The following is a 22702-nucleotide window of genomic DNA, read 5'->3' on the forward strand; positions in this document are numbered from 1 at the left end:
CTATCTTCATCAGGTCTCCATCTGCCTTCTGTGACTAGCTTAGATATGAATGCCCTTGCTTAATCAGAGATATCCCATGCCTTGAGTTTGCTAATACTGACATGTGCATGACTTAGGTAATGAAAAGTTAGCTCTTAATCCTCTCTTTCCTTCAGAGCCTTGAAAAAATGACTAAATGGAGGCAAGACCTTTGGCCTCACAGGGGTGTGCATCTGGAATATTCATTAATAAAATAAGAGTGAGCTTTCCATGTCTGTTCAAACAGTTAAAAATCAAGTGACTCAGATCTGGGGATTTCAAGGCATCCCTTTCTATTTACTAAAGAATCTTGGTGCTGCCATAACCTGATCACTGAAAAGATAACTTCTAGAAAGGATCCTTTCACCTGACACTTTTTCATCTGTAATGCATGGGGTAGATAGGGCACGTGTTCTGACTGGATTTATTGAAAAGAGTTTTCTTTCTCAAGAAAATTTAAAATTTAATTTAAAAGGTTATAATTCAGAGCAGCTGTGTTATTTCTGATGTTCTTAAAGATATCCACACAAGGCAGAACATCTTGATGTCTTTAGCCAAAGTGATTGTGTATTCACAATTCAAGAAAAGTGTTACAATCAGCATCTTTTAAGGAGAAACTATGCCAGAGAACAGAGGGGGGAAAAACATACATCTGATAACTCTGCATAGACACTTTCTGTTTAGCCCACATCCATCTATAAGCACATAATGAATGAAGATTCCATAAGAAATTATTCTGCTTTCTTTTGTCATCTCGGAATCAATTTCCAAGTTAAAAATTGGGGGTTATGGGCATCTGTGGGATTTGGAAGGTCTAGTCAAGCAGACCTCTAGATGAGCTACTTTAATGTGAGAAACTGTTTTTCTTCCCATCTTTCATATTCTCCCTTGTTATTTTTTAAATGAGGTTGTCTTTCTATGCAAACACCCTTCCTGAGTTGCTGATAAGTGAACAGCTGAGCAGACTTGGCACGTGTGACCGGGGGCAGGCTGGTGCACGTTAACCCCAGTGTCAATGACAGGGGTCTGTCATGCTCTCTTGGTCAGAGGAGCAGAATCTCACAACAGCCACAAAACTGACACACTGCACAATAAGAGAACAGGAACTGGGTGTCTTTGTTGGAGATGGACAAGGGGGGTCAAGTCTTACCTGCTTGTAACCTGAATGACTTGAGAAAACCACCTTCCATTTGGCTCTGCTTCTCAGGCTGCCCTAACAGCAGATTTGGGGATTTCACAGGGGAGTTGAGAAGAAAATGCCAGGGATATCACAGTGCTTCTGGTTTCCATTATCCCACCTACATTAGTGACAGAGAAAATAATACACTGTGATTTCTCTACTTTTCTTCTCATGTTTGCATCTAGACCAAAACACTTCCCTCTCAACATCTCTCCATCTCCCACAAGTTGTTTGCATTCTCTAAATATTGAAAAACATCACAAATTACATTTTCTTCAGGTTAACCCTATCAGAGTTTTACATTTTTAAGCATCTGCTATCATTTAAAGTTATATAGATAAGTATATCTCAAAACAGTCTAATCTGATCAGTTTTACATTCAGAACTAGCCTCCTCTGCTGGATATTTACAGTCAAGCTTAATTCATTAGGCCTTTTTCCTGACTAATGCAGCATTATTAATTTATGCTTTCTTAACTTTATATATAAACAGTGGGTTATAAATATGATCATGATTATTTGTATCCCAGAAGACAAGCAATATTTCTATAACATTCACTCATGCTTAATTTAGTATAAATCAAGCTACAGTGTGTAGTAAAAAATTCACTTCTAAAATGGAAAGAATATTTGTGTTCTTGCAAGCTAATAACAAGCTTTGGAATTCCAAAAGCTGAGTTATTTGTATTTTTTCATTTCTTTGGAGAAATGTATTTATGTTAATTAAAGATGGTATAGCCTGTATAAGGTACTTAATAACACATCTGTATTTATTTGATGTGGAACTTAGAGTTCACTCACCCTGTAGGTATGCAGGTAGATTGCACTAAAATTAAAATAATTTTAAAAATTCTAAACATATATGTTAGGAAATGCCTCTTCATTCTAAGATGCAAATGTACTTTCCTGCACCAAAAGATTTCTGAAGCCAAGCTAATTCCTGTCTAGGTGTAAGTCACTGTTTTTTTCAGTTGTGTGAGAGAAGCAGATAACCTACTTTCATTCTGATTCAGGAACTGCAAATTAAAGCATTTGTCTTTGTTATAGTTATATAAAGTTATATATAAAGTTCTATAGTAACATATCATCTTAACTCCACATTATTTAACATCAGCAATGTAATTTTGAAGTTTGAAAGTACTTGATCATACTAACCAGAAGCCCTGAAGCACTTGAAATATTTTTCATAAACTGACTTTCAAGACAGCATTTCTATCTTGGAAGTGTAAGGTAAAAATGTAAAAAGTTAAAGCATGTAATAGTAACACATTCAGGTCTTACTATTAAACTGAATTTGCTATTTTATTTGCATTTACATAGAGCCAGGCAACTACCAGGGTAGAAGTAAAGTTTCTGAAGTCATGCAAAGGCACAGAGCCTGTCCCAAATTTACTCCTTTATCCCATGCTGGGGTGTGAGCACTGGCAGTTGAGCTTTATGTAGTGGTGCCATGTGTATGTTTGTGGTGGGTTTTTTTGTTTGTTTTTAGCTCAGTAGTCAGTTAAAGGATTTGGGACAGTGTGCAGACCTGTGTACAGCTATAATTTCTCTGCTTCTTTTTCCTTTTTCAGCCTTCCACCTTATACTCTGCAGAATATCAAAGTTAGACATCCTTAGCTCTCTGATTGATGAACTAGCAATTGTGTTGGCAGGAGGAGGCAGGGCTTTTATACTTGGTTGGTTGTTGTTTGTTTTGGGTTGTTTTAATTTGGTTGTGGTTTTGCTTGCTTTTTTGTTTGTTTGCTTGGGTTTTTTGCTGTTTGTGTTAGGGATTTTTGCAAGAAAAGCATAAGGGCTTTGCCCTTCTGCTCTGGCTCTTCTACTTAAAATAATACAGGATCATGTGATTAAATTTGCTTGACTCAGAGATTATTCATGTGTTATAATCTGATGTTTGCAGAAGTCCATGCCTAAGTCAGAGGTGGTAACCAGCCCACCCTGCTCAAATTGTGTTTACGTGATGAATTGCAATTTTAGTATTCTCATTGTTTTGTATGTCAGAATACAAAATGTTTTAGATAAAGATTTTTTTAAAAAACGCAAAATCTCAGAGCATAAAATCAAACATTTTTGGATTTTGTTTTGTTCCCTTTTATCTTACTACTTAATCCTAAACAATTAATTTGTGAAATTACTTGCTAGTAAAGATGACTAAATCAAGAATTCAAGGTGTGTCTAGCACAGTATTTTAGAGGGGATATGTGCTAAAAAATTACAACATGAAGGAGAAAATCATAAGTCACTTTTGACCTTTACAATTCCTAGGACACCTGTTCTGAATCCATTAAAACTTAAACAGGGAAAGATGTATTTCAAGACTTAAGAGTCTCAGCATAATTTGTGTCTTTTTACCACCACAGTATCTAAGAGAATAACTGCTTCCACTATGACGTGTTTTCCCTAGACATATAAAACCTTAAGTCTACAAAACAAGTTATATCAAGGAAGCTGATTCTCTTCTGACAGCACTAAAAACACTCTATCAAATAATTTGTGTTTTCAGATAGAGCCCATTTTACCATTTTCTTGCTTATCTGTCCAGGTGATGTTGGGACAATGATGAGTCTGTAAAATAATAATCCTAAATCATTAATTAGATCATTAATCCTTAGTCATTAATTCCTTTTGAAGTCTTAGTCCTCCTATGGACAACTGCCTCCACCACCTCTAAGAGTTTAGCTATCACTGGAAAACTAGAAATCTGGCAATAGCTTTTGCTGCTCCTCCCTTAGCTTTGTCTCTTCTCAGTAAGAGAATTGCTGGCCACTGGCTTCTCCTTCTCTTTTGGATATGGCTCCAAGGCATATCTGTTTGAGGATCAGCTTAGTTGTCGTGAGGATGCTGGACTCAACTTTGGAGTATTTTTTTTAAAGCATTAAAAAAAACCAGATCAACAAAACTGCTGTATAAATAAATGAAGAATTATTAGAAGCAAGGTGTCAGGCAGTCACAGAGTGAAAAAAAGAAAATGTAAATATTTGTGGATACAAAAGTCAGTGTATAGCTTAATGCAATACAAAATACAAACAAACCATAATTTAAAAAAAACCCCAAAAAATATTTAAGAAAGCTTTTTGTTTTTAAGTTGGACAACTGCCTCTTAGAATTTTACATCCTTAAAATACAAAATGCTTGAGGCCAAAAAGGCAACAAAAGTGACATGGTTTAACCTATATGCACGTCATGTGTAGTACTTTTGTGATGATTGCTGCTAGAATGGGAGGCAATATTAGACCCATGTGCCAAAGGCCACAATTCATGCCTAAATAAATGACTGGAAGTCCTTCTTGAACTCAGAGATGTTTTAAGCCATAAAACTAACTAAATACCACAATTTCTAAAACTTGTCAAACAGTACACAGGAATTGCAAACCAAAACAGAAGTTACCTTTTTGGGCTTCACAAACCTGAGTTAGATGAGAGCAAAAGAGACCCCTACCCCTGTCTGTAGGTGCATGGATCAAGTTCTATCTTTGCCCATAATGCTCAGTCTGAATTTAGTACTTTTGATGTATTTTTAAATGGTTATATTTAGAGCTGCATAGCTGATACACAAAGTGCTTTCATTTTAGTTAAGCTTGTCCTTTTAATTGTGATCATAAAAAGATAAAGCCTTAAATAAATGCCCCAAATGATTTCAGCAGTTTAAAAAGCAATAGTGATAGCAATTCTAAATGGCTTTTCATTATATTTCAGTTACTTCACCTTATAGTTCAGTTTTTAAAATAGACACATAGCACTTAGGTTCAACAAACTAATTTATAGTTACTGAACTTTTACTGAGACCTTGCAAATAGTATTTTGGCCACTATACAAAACATACCAATTCTGCATGAGCTGCTGTCATAGTGCAGCACTGATGTCTACAGATGTAAAGTGTGCATTTTGGTAAAAGCTACAAAATGGAAAAAACCCTAATATATACCTGCATTTTCTTACTGAAAGGAAGATAAAATGGAAATATCAGTCTGGTTATGTTCCATAATTTTTCCTGTCACCATCTCTTACAGAACAGCCCTGATGTTACTTTGTTCTCAATTATCACACTTCCCATATTACTAGCAAATTAATTTTGAGGGCTAATCATCTTTTGCTACAAAATATTTTAACACAATCTCTTTTATTGGCAAAACATTAAAAGCTGATGAGTCCAAGAGTTTCAGGCCAAAAGTTTTTCTTAATGCACTGTCCTCTTTGTTTCCAAACATTATTGTCCATTCTGCTTGCTCTGCACTTCTCTCAAGCCTGTGGCAGGGTTAGAAATGCAAAGGTCAGTTAAGGATAAGTTTGAACTTGATTATTCTTCCTTTATAGTTCAGGGTATTTTCAGTACTTTGGTTTTCATTATGTTCATTATATATTGTTTTCCTTTCATCAGTATAAGTGGAAACTTATACTTAATGGCCTTTTTTTGCTTAGCTGCCAGATGTTTAATTTTCATTTAATTTTTAAAGTCAAAGCTAATCTATGACAGCATATTGCGATTTTTTTGTTCTTTTTTTTCAGCACCTTGTCTGCTAATTGGATACACTAAATTGTTTAGTGTTTGTGGGAAAAGGTGTAGATGTTTTAAGGGCAATTTATTTTAGGATTATATTTCTAACTAGTGTGTGTTTTAAGCTTTAGAATTAGCAATATGCATGTTTAAAGATTTGATTCTGATGTAACTACTGAAATACAAATTAAAACAATGATACTTCTTAGTTCATGCCACTCTCCTTAAATAAATAAAAAACAACAAAAAAGCCTCCCTTTAAAAAAAAAAAAACAGTCTCATTCTCTCCAGCAGCTGTCTTCCACTGCATTACCTATTTGCAGTACAGGTAGAATTTAGCATCCAAGAGAAGTTATGAAGCCAAATAAGTTTAAGCAGCTTGGGAAACCTAGCAGGTTTTGTTTTCCCAAACAGTCATGAAAATAGTTGGCTTGAATCTTCTGTTAACAACTGCATCGAGTAATATTTCATCTAGAGTCTAGTAGTGGCTTAAGGTTGAGGAGAGTGGTGGTACTATTATTATTATTATTATTAAAGAGGTGGTGGAGTTTTAAAAATGGCTTTTGCTTCTATTATAGAGAATTGCTAAGCAAAATAAGATTTTTTTTTGCCGTATTTCTGAAAGTTCTGTTCCCCAAAAGTAGTATGTGATAAAGAACTAAGTTCTGTCCACCGATTCTCGTGTGACAGTAAAAACTAAACTATTTTGCATTAAAAGTGGAGGGACACTTAAATTCAGTCAACAGAAAACTATCTCGCATTTTAAATGGAACTAAGCGTAACTTCGAGAAGATGGCTTTTACTAGAGAGCTGGAATTACACATAACCCGGTGCGAGAACACGGCCGAGCACACAGAGCTCCTCGGCCGCAGCCCGGGCCCGGCCGGGCCGGGGTCGGGCGCTGCTGCGGCCGCGCTCGGATGCCCTGGGGCGGCTTGCGCAGAGAGCACCGAGACGGGGCTAACTCGGCACTTCCGATCCCTCGCTTAGAGCCGAGCAGTGCATCACTTTAATCGACTCATTGAGATGTAAACGAGCTCCCCTAATCAGACACGCTCAAGTGGGCTCTACCCATTGCCTGGGGTGAGCTCGCTTGAGCGGGTCACTGATAATAACTTAAGTCCACGCAAGGCTTAAACCAGTTCACGTGTCTGCACTTTGCTGCCGGACTAAGTTTCTGAAAACCTCGGAAAAACGGGGTGGAAATGCCGTGGTGGAGGTGCCCGGTTCTTACGGCTCCTCACCGTTTTCGGGCAGGTGCCCGCGGTTCCCCTTTATTTTGCACGGACGCGAACCCGGTCCGGCGGCGCGGAGCGGGACAGCGCCCGGCGGGCGGCTGCGGGCCGCGGCCGGGCCCTGAGGCGAGGGGCGCCCCGCGGCCGGACCCCCTCACTCGCGGGGCGCCGCTCCGGCCGCGGCCGCGGGCACCGCAGCCCTCCCGGTCGGGGTCAATTCAGAGCCCGGCACCGCTGTCCCGCGGTCTGGCCGCCGAGAGGCCGGAAAGGTCGGGACCGGCACCTCCCCGCCCCTCTCGCCCAGGTTTCCCAGAGCTGTCATGGTCAGGCGCGGCTGCGGTGGAGGCTCCACTCGGGGTGAGGGGCTGGGGGCTGCCCCAACTTGCTCACCCGCAGGAGTGGAGCGCGGCTCCGCGGCACCGCTCCGCGGCCGGAGGGCGGAGCGGTGCCGCACACGCTGGTTAAAACTCCCTTTGCTCCCGACTGCGCCCCTGATCCCGGCGCCCCGATCCGGCTCCGGCGCCTCCGAGCCTTCCCGCGCTCCCGAGCCCGCTCGGGCCGCTCGCAGCGTCCCGCGCTCCCGAGCCCGCGCCGCCGTGCCCGCGCCGCGCGCGCTCCCCCCGGGCGGCGCCGTGCCCGCGCCCTGCGCGATGCAGTGTGGGAATGGCTGTGGCGCTGGGGTTGGCTGAAAGAGGCGGCCAGTCGAGGTTTAATGTCCGCCATGTTGGCCGTGGCGTATTGAGCGGAACCGGAGCGGCGGAGGAGCGGAGCCAGCGCCCAGCCCAGCCGCGCCAGCGGGCGCCGCCGGGCCCCGTGTCGGAGTGCGCCCCGCCCCGCCGGGGGAGCCCCGGTCCCTCCATGAGATCGCTCGGCGGGGTCCGGCTCTCAGCTCGGAGCGCGCTTGCTGTCGCCCCCCCCTTCCCAGCCGGAGCCGCCATCGCCGCCTAACATGAGCAAACTGTCGTTCCGGGCCCGGGCGCTGGACGCGTCCAAGCCGCTGCCCGTCTTCCGCTGCGAGGACCTGCCTGACTTGGCCGAATATGCCTCCATTAACCGGGCCGTGCCGCAGATGCCCACGGGCATGGAGAAGGAAGAGGAGTCGGTACGTGAGACCCCCCCCCCCCCTCGGCCGGGTCCCACCATCCCCCCCGCACCCGGGCCCCCACCTTCGCCTCTGCGCAAGCACAAAATGGCCGCCATCTTCTCCCCACTCTCCCCGCCCGCCGGGAGGGGGGGACACCCGGGGCGCGAAGGAGCCGAGCCCGGCCGTCCCTCACCGCGCCCTCGCCCGGAGCTGCCCCTCAGCCCCTTCGCCCCCCGCTCGTGCCCCGCGGCCGCCGGCGGCCCCTCCGCGGGGCCCCGAAAGGCACAAAGGGGGTCACGTGACCCAGCGGGGCGGCCGCCATTTTGTGTCTCGGTCCTTGGGCCGGGCCTGGTGCGGCAGCCGCGCGGAGCAGCCGGGGCCCGGCGGCGGCGCCGTGCGCGCGCTCCCCCGCCGGGGGGCGCTGCCGAGCCGGACGGCGCCGCGGGGGGCGCGCGGCGGCGGGAGCGCGCGCGGGCCCGGCCGCCCTCAGGGGAGCGGGGCCCGGCGGGGCCCGTGCCTTTTCCTTGTGCCCTGCCGGAGAGAGGAAGTGGAAGGATTTGTGTTTAGGGTTATCTAAGAACCCTGCAAGTGCCATCAGGCAGGCGCGGTGTAAATAAAGTTGTGACGGCCCCCACGAAAGTCAGTTCTGAAGCACTACTCAGAGTAAGGAAATCCGTGTTAGAGGCTAAAAGTCTATCACTTCCTCCTCAGTTTTGCTGTCTCAGTGGAGGATGAAACTTTAAACCGTTTTGAACTTCAGGGTCATTTAATCATTCACTCAGCACTTTCCAAGATAGGTAAAACAATCAGTAGCTGTTTTTGCTGAAGGTAAAACACTTGGTAACTGTTGTTGTTGAAGACTCTGCTCTGAAGTGCATTATTTGCAGTGTTGTAAATCTTTAATTATTTCCGTAGTATAATCAGTTCTCTCCATCTGTGCATTGGGCACAGCAAATAGGGAAGTAGTGCAGAAATACAGTTATGTAAGCAGGTTTTGAAATTTGGTGCTGAGAACAAAGGTGACACTAGCTCGGTTGGTTAGAGCAGCGTGCTGGAAGTGCCAAGGTTGTGGGCTCCATCCCCGTATGGATCCCATTCACTTAAGAGTTGGACTCAGTAATCCTTGTGGGTCCCTTCCAACTCAGAGTATTCCATGATTCTGTTAAGAGTGTCATAGTCCTGAATTTTTCTAGTTGTCAGAAAAATTGTCCTTTGAAGGTGACAGGCTGTAAAGTTTCTAGTTCCTAGTTCTAGATGTAGCAAACTCGGAGTTAGATTTGTTTTAAAAGACGTATCATCTTTAAATGGAGTTTCCTCTTTGTGGCACTATTGCTCTTAGTTAATGGACTCAGTGAATTTTTATGAAGTGTCTCCAGGCAGAAAGGTTTCTAGAGAGTAATGCACTTGGCATGTTGTTGTCCACAGAGTAACCACTCTCTGAGGCTTTTTTCAACATAACTCCTCACCATTTTAACATCATATAGTATTTCCAAGTCTTCTGGAAGTCATAAGTTGCTTTACACATCTGATGAAATGAGTATTGTGAAGTGTAGCGGTTTTGTGGGATTTTTTCTTTATTTTGGTGATTAGTAGGTTGTATTTTATTGGGCTGTTATGGTGGTGTTTATTTTTGTGAAGATGCTTAAAACTTTGGCATGGTATTGATTGAGGAGTATTTAAGTAGCAGTGCTTAGGATGCTTGTGTTTCTTTTGGGCCCAGTAGATATATTCTGAATTGATACCTGCAGATCCTGAATATGAGAGAAAGCACCTTTTATTTCCTCTTGTACCAGAATATTAAATTTTGTTGTTTGCTGTGACACTTGCCGAGTTCATCTCCCAGTTCAAGAGAGTGAGACTGCATGTGTGCATTTATTTGTAGAAATGTCAGGTTGCTGTCTTTCTCTTTTACTGTTTGCCTGGCAGTTACAAGTTTTCAGGCTAGAAAATTACATGGGCTGTCTGCATTGTCTGCCTAAACCCAGACATGTATGTCCTACCTACATAGTCATGGGCAAGGAAAAAATTTAAACATTAATTATAAGACTTGTTTTTGTGGTTAATGTGATGCTTTTGTTTCCTAAGATAGCTTTGAGGGTTAGCTCTAGGAGTAAGTAGACACTTTCCACAGCTGGAGTTTGTTCCTGCATTTGTTTTGAATATGTGTGTACACACACAAACACCCCCAAAAAATACATTTGCCATCAGTAAGCACAGGTGTCCTTCTGAATCTTCTTTTGGACCTTCATACATAAAATAGTTGCTATTAAACTTTTGTTACTTATTGTTTCTGCAGACTTGCTAAATGTCCTTCCTTCCCTCTTGTTGCCCTAAAAAGCTTTCTCTTCAGTTTATATTAGTTGACAACAGAGAGCCCAATTCTGTGACTGAAGTTGGGGCAAACCTCATAGGTTTAATACCATACTGTATTCTGTTTCCCAAACTTCAGGCCATGCAGGGTTTTGGAAAGTTTATAGTTTGTGTTATGGAGCTGAAGACTGGAATTGGAGGATTTTTTTCCCTCATGCTTACAGAAATGATAGATGTTTTATTACAGACAGATGGGAAAGTGTCCACAAGATTTTGGAGGAGAGGGTGTCTTCAACTAGTGTGAATTAGCATTTATAACTTTCTATAAATAGAATTCTAACATAGGTTTGAGTTTTGCATAAATGTAATTTTAAATGAACAGATATTTGGAGCTAAGAGTTCTCTCTCCTCTTGACTAAATAACTTTCCCTAGGGAAAAATGCAATCAAAGAGATTTAATATTCAGGCATTGAGTCACAAGATATTTAAATGACTAATTACTGTTTTGATGCACAAAAAAGAATCTTATTTTGCTTCCCTTTCATCTTATCTTTCTCCCATCATGTTCCTACAAAGAAGTAAATAGCGAAAATAGTGCATCTTCCTTATTACAACTGGAAACTTCAGCTCAGAAGTGATACTCTCTAAGAGTCTGCTGAAGGAAAACAACCTTGCTGAGTCTCTGGGAGTCTGCAGTGGATATAGTAACCCTTTTAAAGGAAGTGACAGCTAAGGGCCTTAAGTGGTGTTAATTCTGTTACAAGTCTGCCTTGCTTGGCCATGGCTTGGCTTCAGTCAGTGGTTTTGTTAGGAGGTAAAGGACTGGTAAAAAACTTCTTTGACCTGCAGTCAGTGGTAGTGGAGGTTACCAGCTCATCCTGGGTCCTGACAGTGGCTTAGCTGCCAGGTTTCTGAGGCAGACACGTTGTGGCTGTTGCCAGGTCTGTTGCTGCATCTAAGAAACTAAAATCATATACATCTTAAAAAACCAACCCTTCAGAAAGCAATGAATCTTATGTAACACTAAACATCCCCTATATTATTTCAAAATGCTGGTTTTGAGCAAAACAAATCCTTAATGCTGTAATTCTGAGAACCAGACAGCAGACCACTGTTAATAACACAGTAAAGCAGATTTGGCTGTCAAGTCTGTTGATAACTGTGAATAAACAAGTAGGTGGAGTAGATTTGTTTATCATTCAAAAAGGACTGTAAAAAAGGTGTTGCTTTGTGTGTCCTGTGGTTTACTGTTTCTGACGAGGATGTTGCTTTTTTTTAACTAGAAATTCAGACTCTAGACTGAAAGGAGACAGCTGGGAAAGCAGAGCAGAGGTAACTTTAGTTAAGCGGGATAAAAAGTGAAAAAATATGACAGACTGAAGCTTTTTGAACATGTTCAGTGACATTTCAGAAAGAAAGCATGCACAGCTCTACAGGCAGCCTAGATTTGATGGCTTCCAACCAAACCAAGAGAAACTACACGTTTTCCTTGCATTTTTTGAAAGGAAGGTAGAAAGAGCACACTCTACATCCCTAGCCTCTAGATTATCTTAAAAATAGAAGTTTGGGGGCTGGGGGGGATGGGGTGTTGAGACTTTGTGGGTAATTTATAAAATATATCCTTATGGAAAATGACTGAGTATAATTGGGTTTTCAGTTTTTTCAAGGGAGTTTTAATAAGGAGCGAAGCCATGTGTTTGAAGGACATCATGTCAGCATTTTAAGGCATTTTAAAATATTGGGGAGTTAATTTCTGAGTTGAAGCAGTGCCCTAGCAAAGATTTGCATGAGCAGAGATACTTTTAATTAAGTCCCTTCCTTACATCTGAGAAATTAATTACCTAATAATTTGTCTGTGTTGGTGACATTTTCAGAGTTAATAACAGCCTTAGGGCTGTGGGAATTATCATGGGTTTGTGGAAGGAGGTTGTTTGACTTTTTCCTTGAGTGAGTTTGTTGTCCTCATGTAAATTCTGATAGTACTATGGTTTGCTAACGTTTGGATAGTAATTTTGATTTTTGTCTTCTGTGTGTTCAAGTTTTTGTAGGTTAAATGCACTTTCTCCCTCAGGTAAAGTTTTTAAAATGCCAGTGTCTCTGGCATTTGGTGTAGAGGCAGGAGAGTGCTGTTGCTTTATTGAGTTATTCCTAACTCCCCCTTCTGACTGGCATCCTGGTCTGGTGGTGAGTCCTTGTCCTCACCTCAGCTCTGGAGTAGCTGCTTGCTTGTCCTACAAGATTTCTGACAGTGATGCACTACATGGAGTTATCTCTTGTGGATCACAGTTTAAATTTAAAGCTTGATTTCTAATTTTAGTTAGTGTTGCTAGTTACAGATAGAAGAATTAAGCACCCAGAGTCCCAAATTATAATCAGTACAGCTGTTCATTCAGTTCTTAGTGTTTTCCTTTGTATTTGTGTCATGGTGTAACTGACAGCTTGCACAGCGGGTGGAATTCGCTCTGTATGTGGAATTATCATTTCTGGGTACTGTCATACTCTGTTACCTGGTGTTTCAGCAAAGTGTTGAAATAGTTTCAACTGTGCTTTTGATCTCTTTAAATCCACAGTTGTATTATCTTTCCTGCCCTGGTTTTGGGGATGCTTAAGAAAATCTTATTTTTTAAAATTTCTTCATTAGATGTAATTTTCCCCCTTCTTACCCCTGCAGCATGACCTGTCAGTATTTGCTAAATGCTATAGAAGACCCAGTGAAGATAAGCTAATGTGCATTCAAATGCTTCAGAGCACTTCAAACATACTCTCTAATAGGATGTATCTTAATTTAACAAAGCACTACATGGTAAATTTTCATTTACCCAGTTTGGATAGGCTCAAGGATCACGTCCTTTCCATGGAACTGCCTTGGGCACTGCTAGCACAGATCTCTGCCAACTGTATCTGCACAGAAAACTTTCTCCTCCCAAATCCATACTGCAGGCATTGGGAGGCTACCATATCCAGGGCCTCTTGCTGCTGAAACAGCTGTTTATGGCTTGTCAAGGGAAAAAGTTGGTAAGGAATGTACAAAAAGGCACCCATGTGTTACCATCTAAACCCTGATGAATTCAAAATATGTGAAGTAAGCATGTAGCTGAGGTGTAGTGAGTCAGTGTATGAACAGTGTTAACTTATATATGGAAATTTCACTAAAGCTACTCCAGTCTTTTTTGTTTATTACATTCTTGCCAGCTTAAGAAGCTGCATTTTCTGAGTGCATCCATGGAAGTGTGTATAATTTTGTGTGTGGTGCCTTAAGTGTTCTTAAAATAACCACAGCCTTATTGACACAGGATTCATGGATATTGAGTATTTTAGAATCCTGTTGGGGCCATCAGAATTATGTGAATGTGAAATCCTAGCAGGTACTGTAACTGAATCATTCGTTTCCAGTCTGGGCTTGGTTGTTTTGTTTTTTTCACCTTTGATGTGGTGTTAGGAAACAATGAAGTTTTTTGCTTACTAACAGAAGAGAATCTGTGCCCCCCCCCTCCAGCTGTAGAAGTCCTGAAATCTTAAGCAGAAGAACTGAATTCTCTTACTGGTCTCTTTTTAGAAAAGAACAACTGAAACATTAAGGGATTTTGAAGTAAATGGGGGGAGTAGAGACATCTTCTTTTGCATAGTCTTGGATTCATGAGTCCCTTAAACTGGAAGAGTCTTGTTTTTTGTTTATGTTGTGGTTTTTTGCTGCTCATTGTTTTTTCTTTGCTGCTCACTGATAGCAAAGGCATTAATTTTGTATGCCAGTCTAACCTTTTTTTAGTGCATAATTTTAAATACACTGAACTTGTAGGTTAGGTTTCCAAGAACCTGCATGCTTGATAGGAGGGGAAGACAGAAACATGGGCTTTTTGCAGTTTTGTCTAAAGTCTACAGACACCTCAGTTTGTAGCTGGAAGAGATTTTTCTGTGAGGTCATGTCATGAACTTAACTTTAACATTTAGTTTGGTACTAAGCTTAGTCATTTACTTCAGATGTACCTGTGTGAAAAAGGTTTCAGATGCTTAGAGAATTTTGAGAGAAAAAATGTGGCAACTCATGACGAGTGGGGCCTAATTTCACATGTAACAGTGATGATTTCCTGTGTATTCCATCTTTAGTTACACCAAAGTTTTGTGTTCTGTTGGTGTTATTTAAGTTATATTTAAGTTATTCTGAGCATTCATGCAAGTTAGGAAATCTGACAGATCATGAGGAGTAGCTTCTGTAGTGATCAATTCATGCACCACCTTCAGCTGCCTGAAGAATGTTGTTAGTCCTGTGATGTGAAACCCACCTGTAGCAGCAGTGTTCTCTTTCAAGTCAGAGGGATGGTGGTGGCATAGACTTCTATTACAGGTTGGTGAATTTATTTGAGTCTGGAATGAGATTGAGTAAATTTTGCTTCTGGTATTTCACTGGCCTTCATCTATTAAGAAGACCCATAGATTGTACCTCTGGGATTTGACACCTTCCTGGGAGCTGACAGTTCTGAGTTAAACTTGAGGAATCACAGCATATGTCTGTTGTTACACCGTAGGGAAGTCAGGCACTAACTTGAAGCTGTGAGCAGGGGTCTGCGTGGAAGTGGTGTGATAAGGCAGTGTTCTGTATGTGCTGTCAGTCAAGCATGTGATAACTGTCAAGGTGTGTGTGCTGTGCTCTGAAGTAATGCTGGAAATACTTAAACTTCCAGAAAATAGTGGGAATTGGTTTTGCATGGCAGAGGCTTCTCCGGGAGGTCCAGATTCTCTTTTGAAGTTAAAGAGCATATGAATTGGCAGACTTCAGTTTGATTATTGTCTATAATACTAATATTGAAAGAGATTTTTCCTTTTAATAATAAATTAAGGATCATTAAGATCAATAATCTTAATGACACAAAGCTGAGTCAAGTAATGTTTAGGATGGATGATAGCAGAAGCTTCTTCACTCAGAGCACAGTTAAGCACTGGAACAGGTTCTCCATGGAAGTGGTCACAGCACCAAGCCTGACAGAGTTCAAGAAGCGTCTGGGCAGTGTTCTCAGGCACATGGTGGAACTCTTGGGATTGTTCTGGGCAGAGCCAGGAGCAGGACTTGATCCCTGTGGGTCTCTTCCAACTCTGGATATGCTGTGATTCTATTCTATGTGTTCCTCTTAAAGAAGTTTTCTTCTTAAGCTGATCTAGAAAAGTTGTATGTAGACTGCCCTTACAGAATTTGTTTGATGAATGCATTCTCAGGTTATTTTTGCCCTGTTGTGGGCATCCCAATAGTTGCAGAGAGAGAAGTTGTGTAAGAGCCGTGGCTTTTTGCACAGCAGAGTTAAGTACAGTGAGACCAATTGTCCATGTTCACACTTCAGGCACACCTAACCTTTTTAACCTCACACTCACTTACTTGCAGTGAGTGTGTTTAACAGTTGGAGAGTTTAAAAATGTGTCTCAAATTGTTTCTATTAAGCCAGGGAAAGGAGGATGCCCACAAATAGAACTCTGTTAGCAGCATTTGTGAGAGCACAAGAAGTAATACAACCAGCAGGGATTTGGAGGAGAGGAGTTGTCAGGGTCAACTCTAAATCATTTTAAAGTCAGACTTGTATGGAAAGGCTTTACCTGCTGAGAATTTTCACAGTTGACCTTAAAGAGGAGCCCCAAAATGTTATCTTCCTGACTTTGATCCATCATCTTCCAGCTTTGATCTGTTATATAATGTATTTCAGCTAAGGATTGGGTATTAGTTATATGCAGAATATGAATAATGCTAGGGACAATAGTTGAGTAACCTGAATGTTTGAGAAGCATGGTGATGTGTCCTTAGTTTTCTTTTCATTTTAATAGCTAACATTCTGTATTTATTCCAGCAAAATTTGAGTTATTCATTGGAACCTGCCTAGTGTTAATTTGCTTCAGGTAGGAAGATTATACAATGTAGCAAGCCCTTAAATCTGCTAGACTTTTCAGTGAGAATACCACTTTGCTTGTAGCCATCACAATAATTGCACCCTGATAAAATGGTTATATCCCTCAGAAATGTATATGCAATTATTTACCACCTTGTTATGGGTATTTAGTCTCAGTTTTGAGTATCTCTAAGTCAATGCATTATTTTTTCAAGTTTCTGTTTTATAGGACTGAGTATGTGTTGATGTGTAGGCATCTGCTCTGCTAGAACAGAATTTTGTACTTGGCAGGTCATAGGTGTATGTAATAAGTTACTTGTTCTTTTTCTACTACTTTTCCACATTGTACTTGCAAGAGGAAACACTAGCTTTAGTATCAAGGAGCACATCAAATGACTGATGTATCAGGCAGAAGATGCTGGCTGCTGCCTTTGTGTCTGTAGATGTACTCTTCCTGTTAGTGAGTGTGTTCTGCTCTCCCATCCGCTTGTGTGTGTGTATTTCTGTGTTCTGCTTTGTGTGCTTTCAAGGACTAACCCTGTTCTGAGCAAACAGATATGTGAAGGTAAATTGCATCAATTGAGGCTGGCATAAAAGTTTGGAAACTTTCTGCTCTGTCAGTTTCTTCAAGCACAGATGGATAGTTTGAGTTAGAGAGGAAATGATCCTCTTAAAGTTTAAGTACCGTACTTAAAGATTGGTTTCCTTTATATTTAATCAGAAATTAAGAAATTAATGCTTTTTGAATTGGAAGCTTTCAAGAGGGTGTATGTGGAGAGGATTGCTTTCCAACATCCGTTTGAATTAGTACTTTATATCAATTTCAAGACTTCAAGGTTCCTTCCAAGTTGTAAACAGAAATCACAGATCTTGTAGCCTGCCTGGAAGGCTTGTGAAGCTTACATTTGAGGAGAGGGATTGGTACTAAAGGCTGCCCTGTACACACATCTAGTGCTGCTGTTTGTTTGCTGTTATGATTTTAAGAGCTGTAGTCTTCAGGTTTTTTATTGGTCAGATGTTCAATTCAGAGCATGGCTACTAGGAAGGTGTCAGATTGCAAAGATGAATTCTACATTCTTTTGCCACATTTTCCTTTTCAGAACACAAGGATTTTGTGTCAGGTGTGTTGTTGTGAAAGTGTAATGATTGTGAATTAAAGATGTTTAGGATGGGGAAGAAAGGGTTCCTGTTGCTTTTCCAAACTATGGATCTGTCATTAGTCTCACTGAAAATGCCTTTCTTGGTGGGAGCACTTTACATGATTTGATGTTTTTCTTTTACTCTTTGTGCCATTAGCATTCTTCATGTTACTCTGTGTCTTGCAGAGCATCTTTTCTTTCAGGCATTTACCAGGACTTAATTATTTGAAATGTGCCATTCTCTTGTATTTCTAAATTCTCCAGTTTTGTTCTCCTTCTTAAGTTTCTTTAAACACTGATGATAAAATTGGATTTCTCAATTCCCCTGTGCCCTCATTTTTGCTTCAGAAATGCAGCCTTTCACCCTGAGGTGAGGCTATTCCCCCCAGCCCCATCCTGTATTAGTATTTCAGCAGAACTTGTCCTGTGTGCCTTTTTGGTATTTGATTTTTCTCTGTACTTAAAAACAAGAAAGAATTCTGAAAAGAGTGGCAGAAAATAGGAACTGGCTTCAGAATAAGATTTTGCAGTATTGTAATGTGATTTAAAATACTTATAATTCAATAACCTAGATCTGATAAATCTCATAAAAAGGCTGAATTCAAGACAACAGGGTGGTTTTATTGGAAAGTTCATGAGTAAGGCTGCAGGTAAGAGCCAATGAATCAGAGTCCTGCAGAATGTTTTTGTATTATGTACAGAATCCTTCAAGCAGGTTACTTGTACAGAAGTGCTGGATCTTTCAGATACTTAACAGATGCACTTACATACTCTTTCCTGGTTCTCAAGGATTTTTTTTTTGCTTTCATGTGTTCTTTGCCAAAGATGATGACCTTGCTTGCCCTTCTCTTGCTATTTATCTTGTTCAGTTAGAAGGAAGTTGTTATTAACATCAGTGTACTTGCTTTGTTTTCTGATGAAGATGCTGTGGTCTTGAAGTAGGCCAAGTACAAAATGAGACTGTTCAAGTATTAGGATTAAAGGTCATTTAATATGGTCCCTCTTGGGAAACTAATGTTTTTCTTAGTACTTCAAGTCACTAGGCAAGAATTTATGCTCTTGCTGAATGTATGAGGTGAAGGAACTTGAACTAGTAAAACTGAGGTAAAACAGCTTCCCTTTTCTTGTCAATAATGTAAGGTTTGTTCTGTGAGAAGCAGGTGTGTGTGGGAAATCAGTGAAGCATGCATGTTTACAGAGCACCTCTGCCTAATCAATCTTTACCAGAGCTGTAGGATAAGATTGAATAACAGAAATTTCTGTTACATGTTCATGCTCTCAGCCTTCCTCTGAAGGAGATTTATTTGCTTTGAGGTGTCTTGTTTTGTGAAGAAGTTTAGAGTATTGAAAAAAAATGGCACATCTTGGACTAGAACAGAAAACATGAGGTTTGTTGCAGTTAATACTTAAACCCTTATATCTGGCCTGGTTTTCCACAGCATCTGTACTTCACTACAAAAGGATCTTGTGCTGGTAGCTGTGAAGTGTTTCTTTGAGGGCTTTAGCTGTCTTTAAGTGTGGATGTGGGCTGCAGAGAATGTCCTAGAAATAAAGACAAAGCTTGCTGGGGAAGCTGGTGAGGAAAGAGAAGCTCTGAAGTGGTCCTAATAAGTGTCTGTTACTGAGGAAAATAACAAACGTGTACTAGCTTTAACTTTGAAGAATTGCTGTTGTGGGTAGGTTGTGGAACAGTTTTGTATTCTGTGGCAGGATGGTATGAAATTCTGAAGCAGTAAGAAAAATACTCATAGTCTCACTGGTAAATGAGAGCCTATCAAAAAACAAACTTGTGAAACCAAGTCATCAATCTGTTCATTATTCATTCATTTCATCAGGTAAAAAAGGTCCCTGTGTGTGACTTAGTAATCTGATTATTTTTAAATGTGTATCCAGAAGTTGGCTTAACTCAGTAATTTAAAATATTAAAGCAGGGAGGTATCTGACATTTTATTTTGGCTTGTATTAAATTGTGATTTTACGGGTGTAATTTTCTGGAAAATAATATTTTAAATATTTTCCAGTGTTGATTCTCAGAAAAATCATTGTCCTGTCTCTCAGCAAAATAAGTTTGCCTTCTTACTTGACCTGTACCCAAGAGGAACACTGTGAGAAGTATTTGTTTAGTTAGTAGAGGGACGGAGAAGGTTTAGCGTTAATTTTGCTGGAGAGAGCGTCTTAACCTTAATTGTTTTGCGTTGTGGTCAGGTGTGTATGTAGAGCTCACAACTGTGTTTATACTGGCTGGATGTTTGTTTTGTTTTCGTGGTTTATTCCCACCATTACCAAGGAGAGTGAGTGTGCACAGTTTAGGCTGTGGTGTAATTTCTCTTCAGAAGTTCCTAGGGTTAAATACTGGCTGATAAGTTAACTCTGAATTGTTTCAACACTTTGCTCTTGCATGTTTGTTAAATATGAATTACACATCCACATTACCTAGGAATGCTAGATGGGATTTATTGCTGAGACTTTGAAGGAAGTAAGCCCACCACTTTGGCAGATGACACTGTCTGCACAGGTGGAATTGGAACTCGAGGTCCCGACTCAGCTTTTGGCAACAGTATCATTTCCAGGGATTGAGGGAACCTCAGTTTACTTTGGCTTGCAGTTACTGTAATGTGAGAAGCAGTACGAAACTGAAGCTGCAGTTGATAATTCAAAAGCATAACCTTAGGCAGCTCTGAGTTTTATCCTTTGGGGGAATGTATGCAGCATCAAGTTGATATTTTTCAAAACACAATGTGCTAAATAATCCTTTATAAATATACTCATTAATGATAATGTAGCTAAAGTAGTCCTTGCACAGAAGGGATATAATGAATTAATGACAAATACCTCACAGCCTCTGGTAATTGGCATGGCACCACATTGAAAGAGACAGGTAGCGTGTCTGGCATAAGAATATTTTCTGGATTCTCCTAACTTTGTTTTTGTGCTGATACATGAGCTGTATTCTCAGACTCTGTTTGAGAAGGGCACAAAGCAGTCTCTGAAGTGTTTGTTGTGTTTAATATGTTTATATATTTTGTAGATACATTTATGTATCCTGTGTAGACACATCAAATTGTGGATATTCATTACCACTGTGACGTGATTCCCCTGCAGCCAGGACTGGCCCATTGAGCAGCTGCACCAGTGGTGGAAAGGCAGGAGGCACCTCTGTGGGGACTGGAACAATGGGATTTGCCTGACTGTCCCTGTACATGACATTGGGCAGTCATTTTGTCTCACTCACTTAACTCTCACTGGGTGCACGGAGAGAATAACAATGTCACTTAAAACACACTGAGCTTACAAGTACTAAGGAAATGCTTGTCCTTAGAGGAAACCTTTCCCATTGACTTCTGTTCTTCCTTTCCTACCCTCCTATGTATGACTTTACTTTGGTGCTGAGTGTTTATACCTTGAAAACAAGTTGGATCATAATTGCAGGTAGAAGGTCATGAGTCTGTCCTGCATTTTTAAAGGCAGTCTAAATAAACTTGGGGATTACAAAGCACAGTGAATAACTGGTGTCTGACTCACAGGAGTTTCTAATGCAAAATGTACATTACTGATCAGGAAACTTCTAAGCTGGTATTTTGTCTAAGCTTTTCAGCCTCATACAGGCCTCTGCTCTAAGCAGCATTTTTGCATTGATATACAACAGTGTTTGTTCTAAGTCAAGCAAAGTGTTTAAACATGCAGATTTACAAGCTGAAGACTGACATCTATAGCAGGAAATACATAGATTTAGTGGAAAGCTTGTGTTACTCAGTATTGCACCTGTCACTGTTGGAGAAGCACTTTCCCACCTCTGTGGTGTCAGACCTGAAACGCTGAGCTGTTGGTGTTGCAAATATGGAAGCTCAGTGTGTTTAGTTCAAAAGTATGGGTATGTTTTGCTTGCATTTTCATGAATGTACTTTGACAAAACGTACTTGGTTAGAGCAATTCCAAGTAATTGCTAAGCAAATTTCTTTTTTACTAGATGCCTTATGTAGTCAAAATTATGTCTCTGCTGATATTTGTCCTTGTTGGGGTCTTGCTTCAGTTTTCTTAAATGTCTTTGTCAGCTCTCTTGATATCTTGCTGTCTTGGTACATTGAAAAGCTCCTTGTACTAAGTTACAAACTGCAGTGCCTTTTTTTTTTTTTGCTTGTAACAAGAATTGTAATTTGGAGAAGTATGAGGTAGTAATTTTGATACCATTGGCACTGACAAATATTCAAGACAAAGTTAGGTGTACTCTGCCATCCTGTGTGTGCTTATGCAGCTCACATTTCTGCTCAGCATTATACAGCAATTTATTTCCATTTTGTGATGTACAGAGGAGTAATGTACTTCAAGATATTGTGAAGTCTGCAAAAGGGCTTGTTTCACAGATTAGCTTTTAGTCGTGGCTGTGGTGCCCTGTGTGCTTTTTCTGCAGACGTTTTCCCCATAGCACTGAAGTGGCTAATGTTAAAAAGGTGTGTTTATTTTTGAAATAATAAATAAGCTTGATAGTTTAAGACAGTGCTCTGGAAGCTTCTTTACTTTGAATATTATATATTATATGAGCTTTTTTTTATGTGGAATGCACATGTGACTTCTTAAAGGTGCTTAGGTTGTGTAGGTTTTAAGGCAAATTTCTTTTTTTTTATCTGACATGAGCCTCAACTCATGAATGAATGAACTTAGAAAATGTTGGTACTTGGTTTTCTTGTTAATGGTTTTAATGTTTTTCTGTCCCTATATTGTATAATGTTCTGTAGAAACACCAATAAAATGCTGTTACTTTTTAAGTGCTATTTTTGGTTGAAGGGAAAGGTAAATGAACAAAATATAAAGTTGCAAATGTGTTGAATTTCTTTCAAGCCTCTTTAACATTAAAGTTGAATAGAGCATACTGGCCTAAAAAGTTCATAGAGGAAAGAAATTATTGGCCTGCTAAACACAAAGACTAAAATGAGACTCCAGCTTCCAGTGCCTTGTGGGTCAAAGAGAGCAGCTGTGGAATTATGGCTGTGGGTTTTGTGCTTTTCCACTCTCCTTGGTAATGATGCCCATGGGCTCCTTTTTGAGATGGTGCTGGGCAAAGTGGTGTCTGATAGAATGCACACTTGTCTTGCAGGTGTCTAAAATGTTTCTGCATTCTGTGAAGAGTTCGCTTACTAATGATGCCTGGCATTCAGGCTGCCCCAGTCAACCACGTGGGACATTTGTTTATGTGAAGTCCTTGGGTAGTTGTGCAGTTTGATGTTCAAAAGTATGACATTCAAGCTGTAGGTAATGTTGAGTTTGAGTTTTATTGCAAATTCCAAGGGGAAAAATCATAGTTCTAGGTAGGTAAAATTTTCAAGATCTGTTTTTAATACTTCTAAGAAAAATCCCAAACCAACTAGATCCCGTTCTTA

The 22702-nt window shown here is 40.7% G+C and overlaps 1 protein-coding gene across 8 annotated transcripts in view; it reads left to right on the top strand.

The window, feature by feature from the left end:
• EPC1 (enhancer of polycomb homolog 1) overlaps positions 1-22702 on the top strand; it is a 71644-nt gene that overhangs the window by 6405 nt on the left and 42537 nt on the right. For 7 of the 8 annotated variants that reach the window (XM_064397623.1, XM_064397701.1, XM_064397773.1 and 4 more), the window contains exon 1: positions 7597-8029. The exons of the other annotated variant lie outside the window; for it this stretch is intronic. In XM_064397623.1, the coding sequence (XP_064253693.1) occupies positions 7877-8029 (153 nt within the window). In that variant the 5' untranslated portion in view covers positions 7597-7876. Of the gene's footprint in view, positions 1-7596; positions 8030-22702 lie in introns of those variants that run through there. 8 annotated transcript variants of the gene reach the window in all.

The sequence above is a fragment of the Passer domesticus genome, chromosome 1 (genome assembly GCF_036417665.1).
Source record: "Passer domesticus isolate bPasDom1 chromosome 1, bPasDom1.hap1, whole genome shotgun sequence".
In the NCBI taxonomy this organism is placed as follows: Eukaryota; Metazoa; Chordata; class Aves; order Passeriformes; family Passeridae; genus Passer; species Passer domesticus.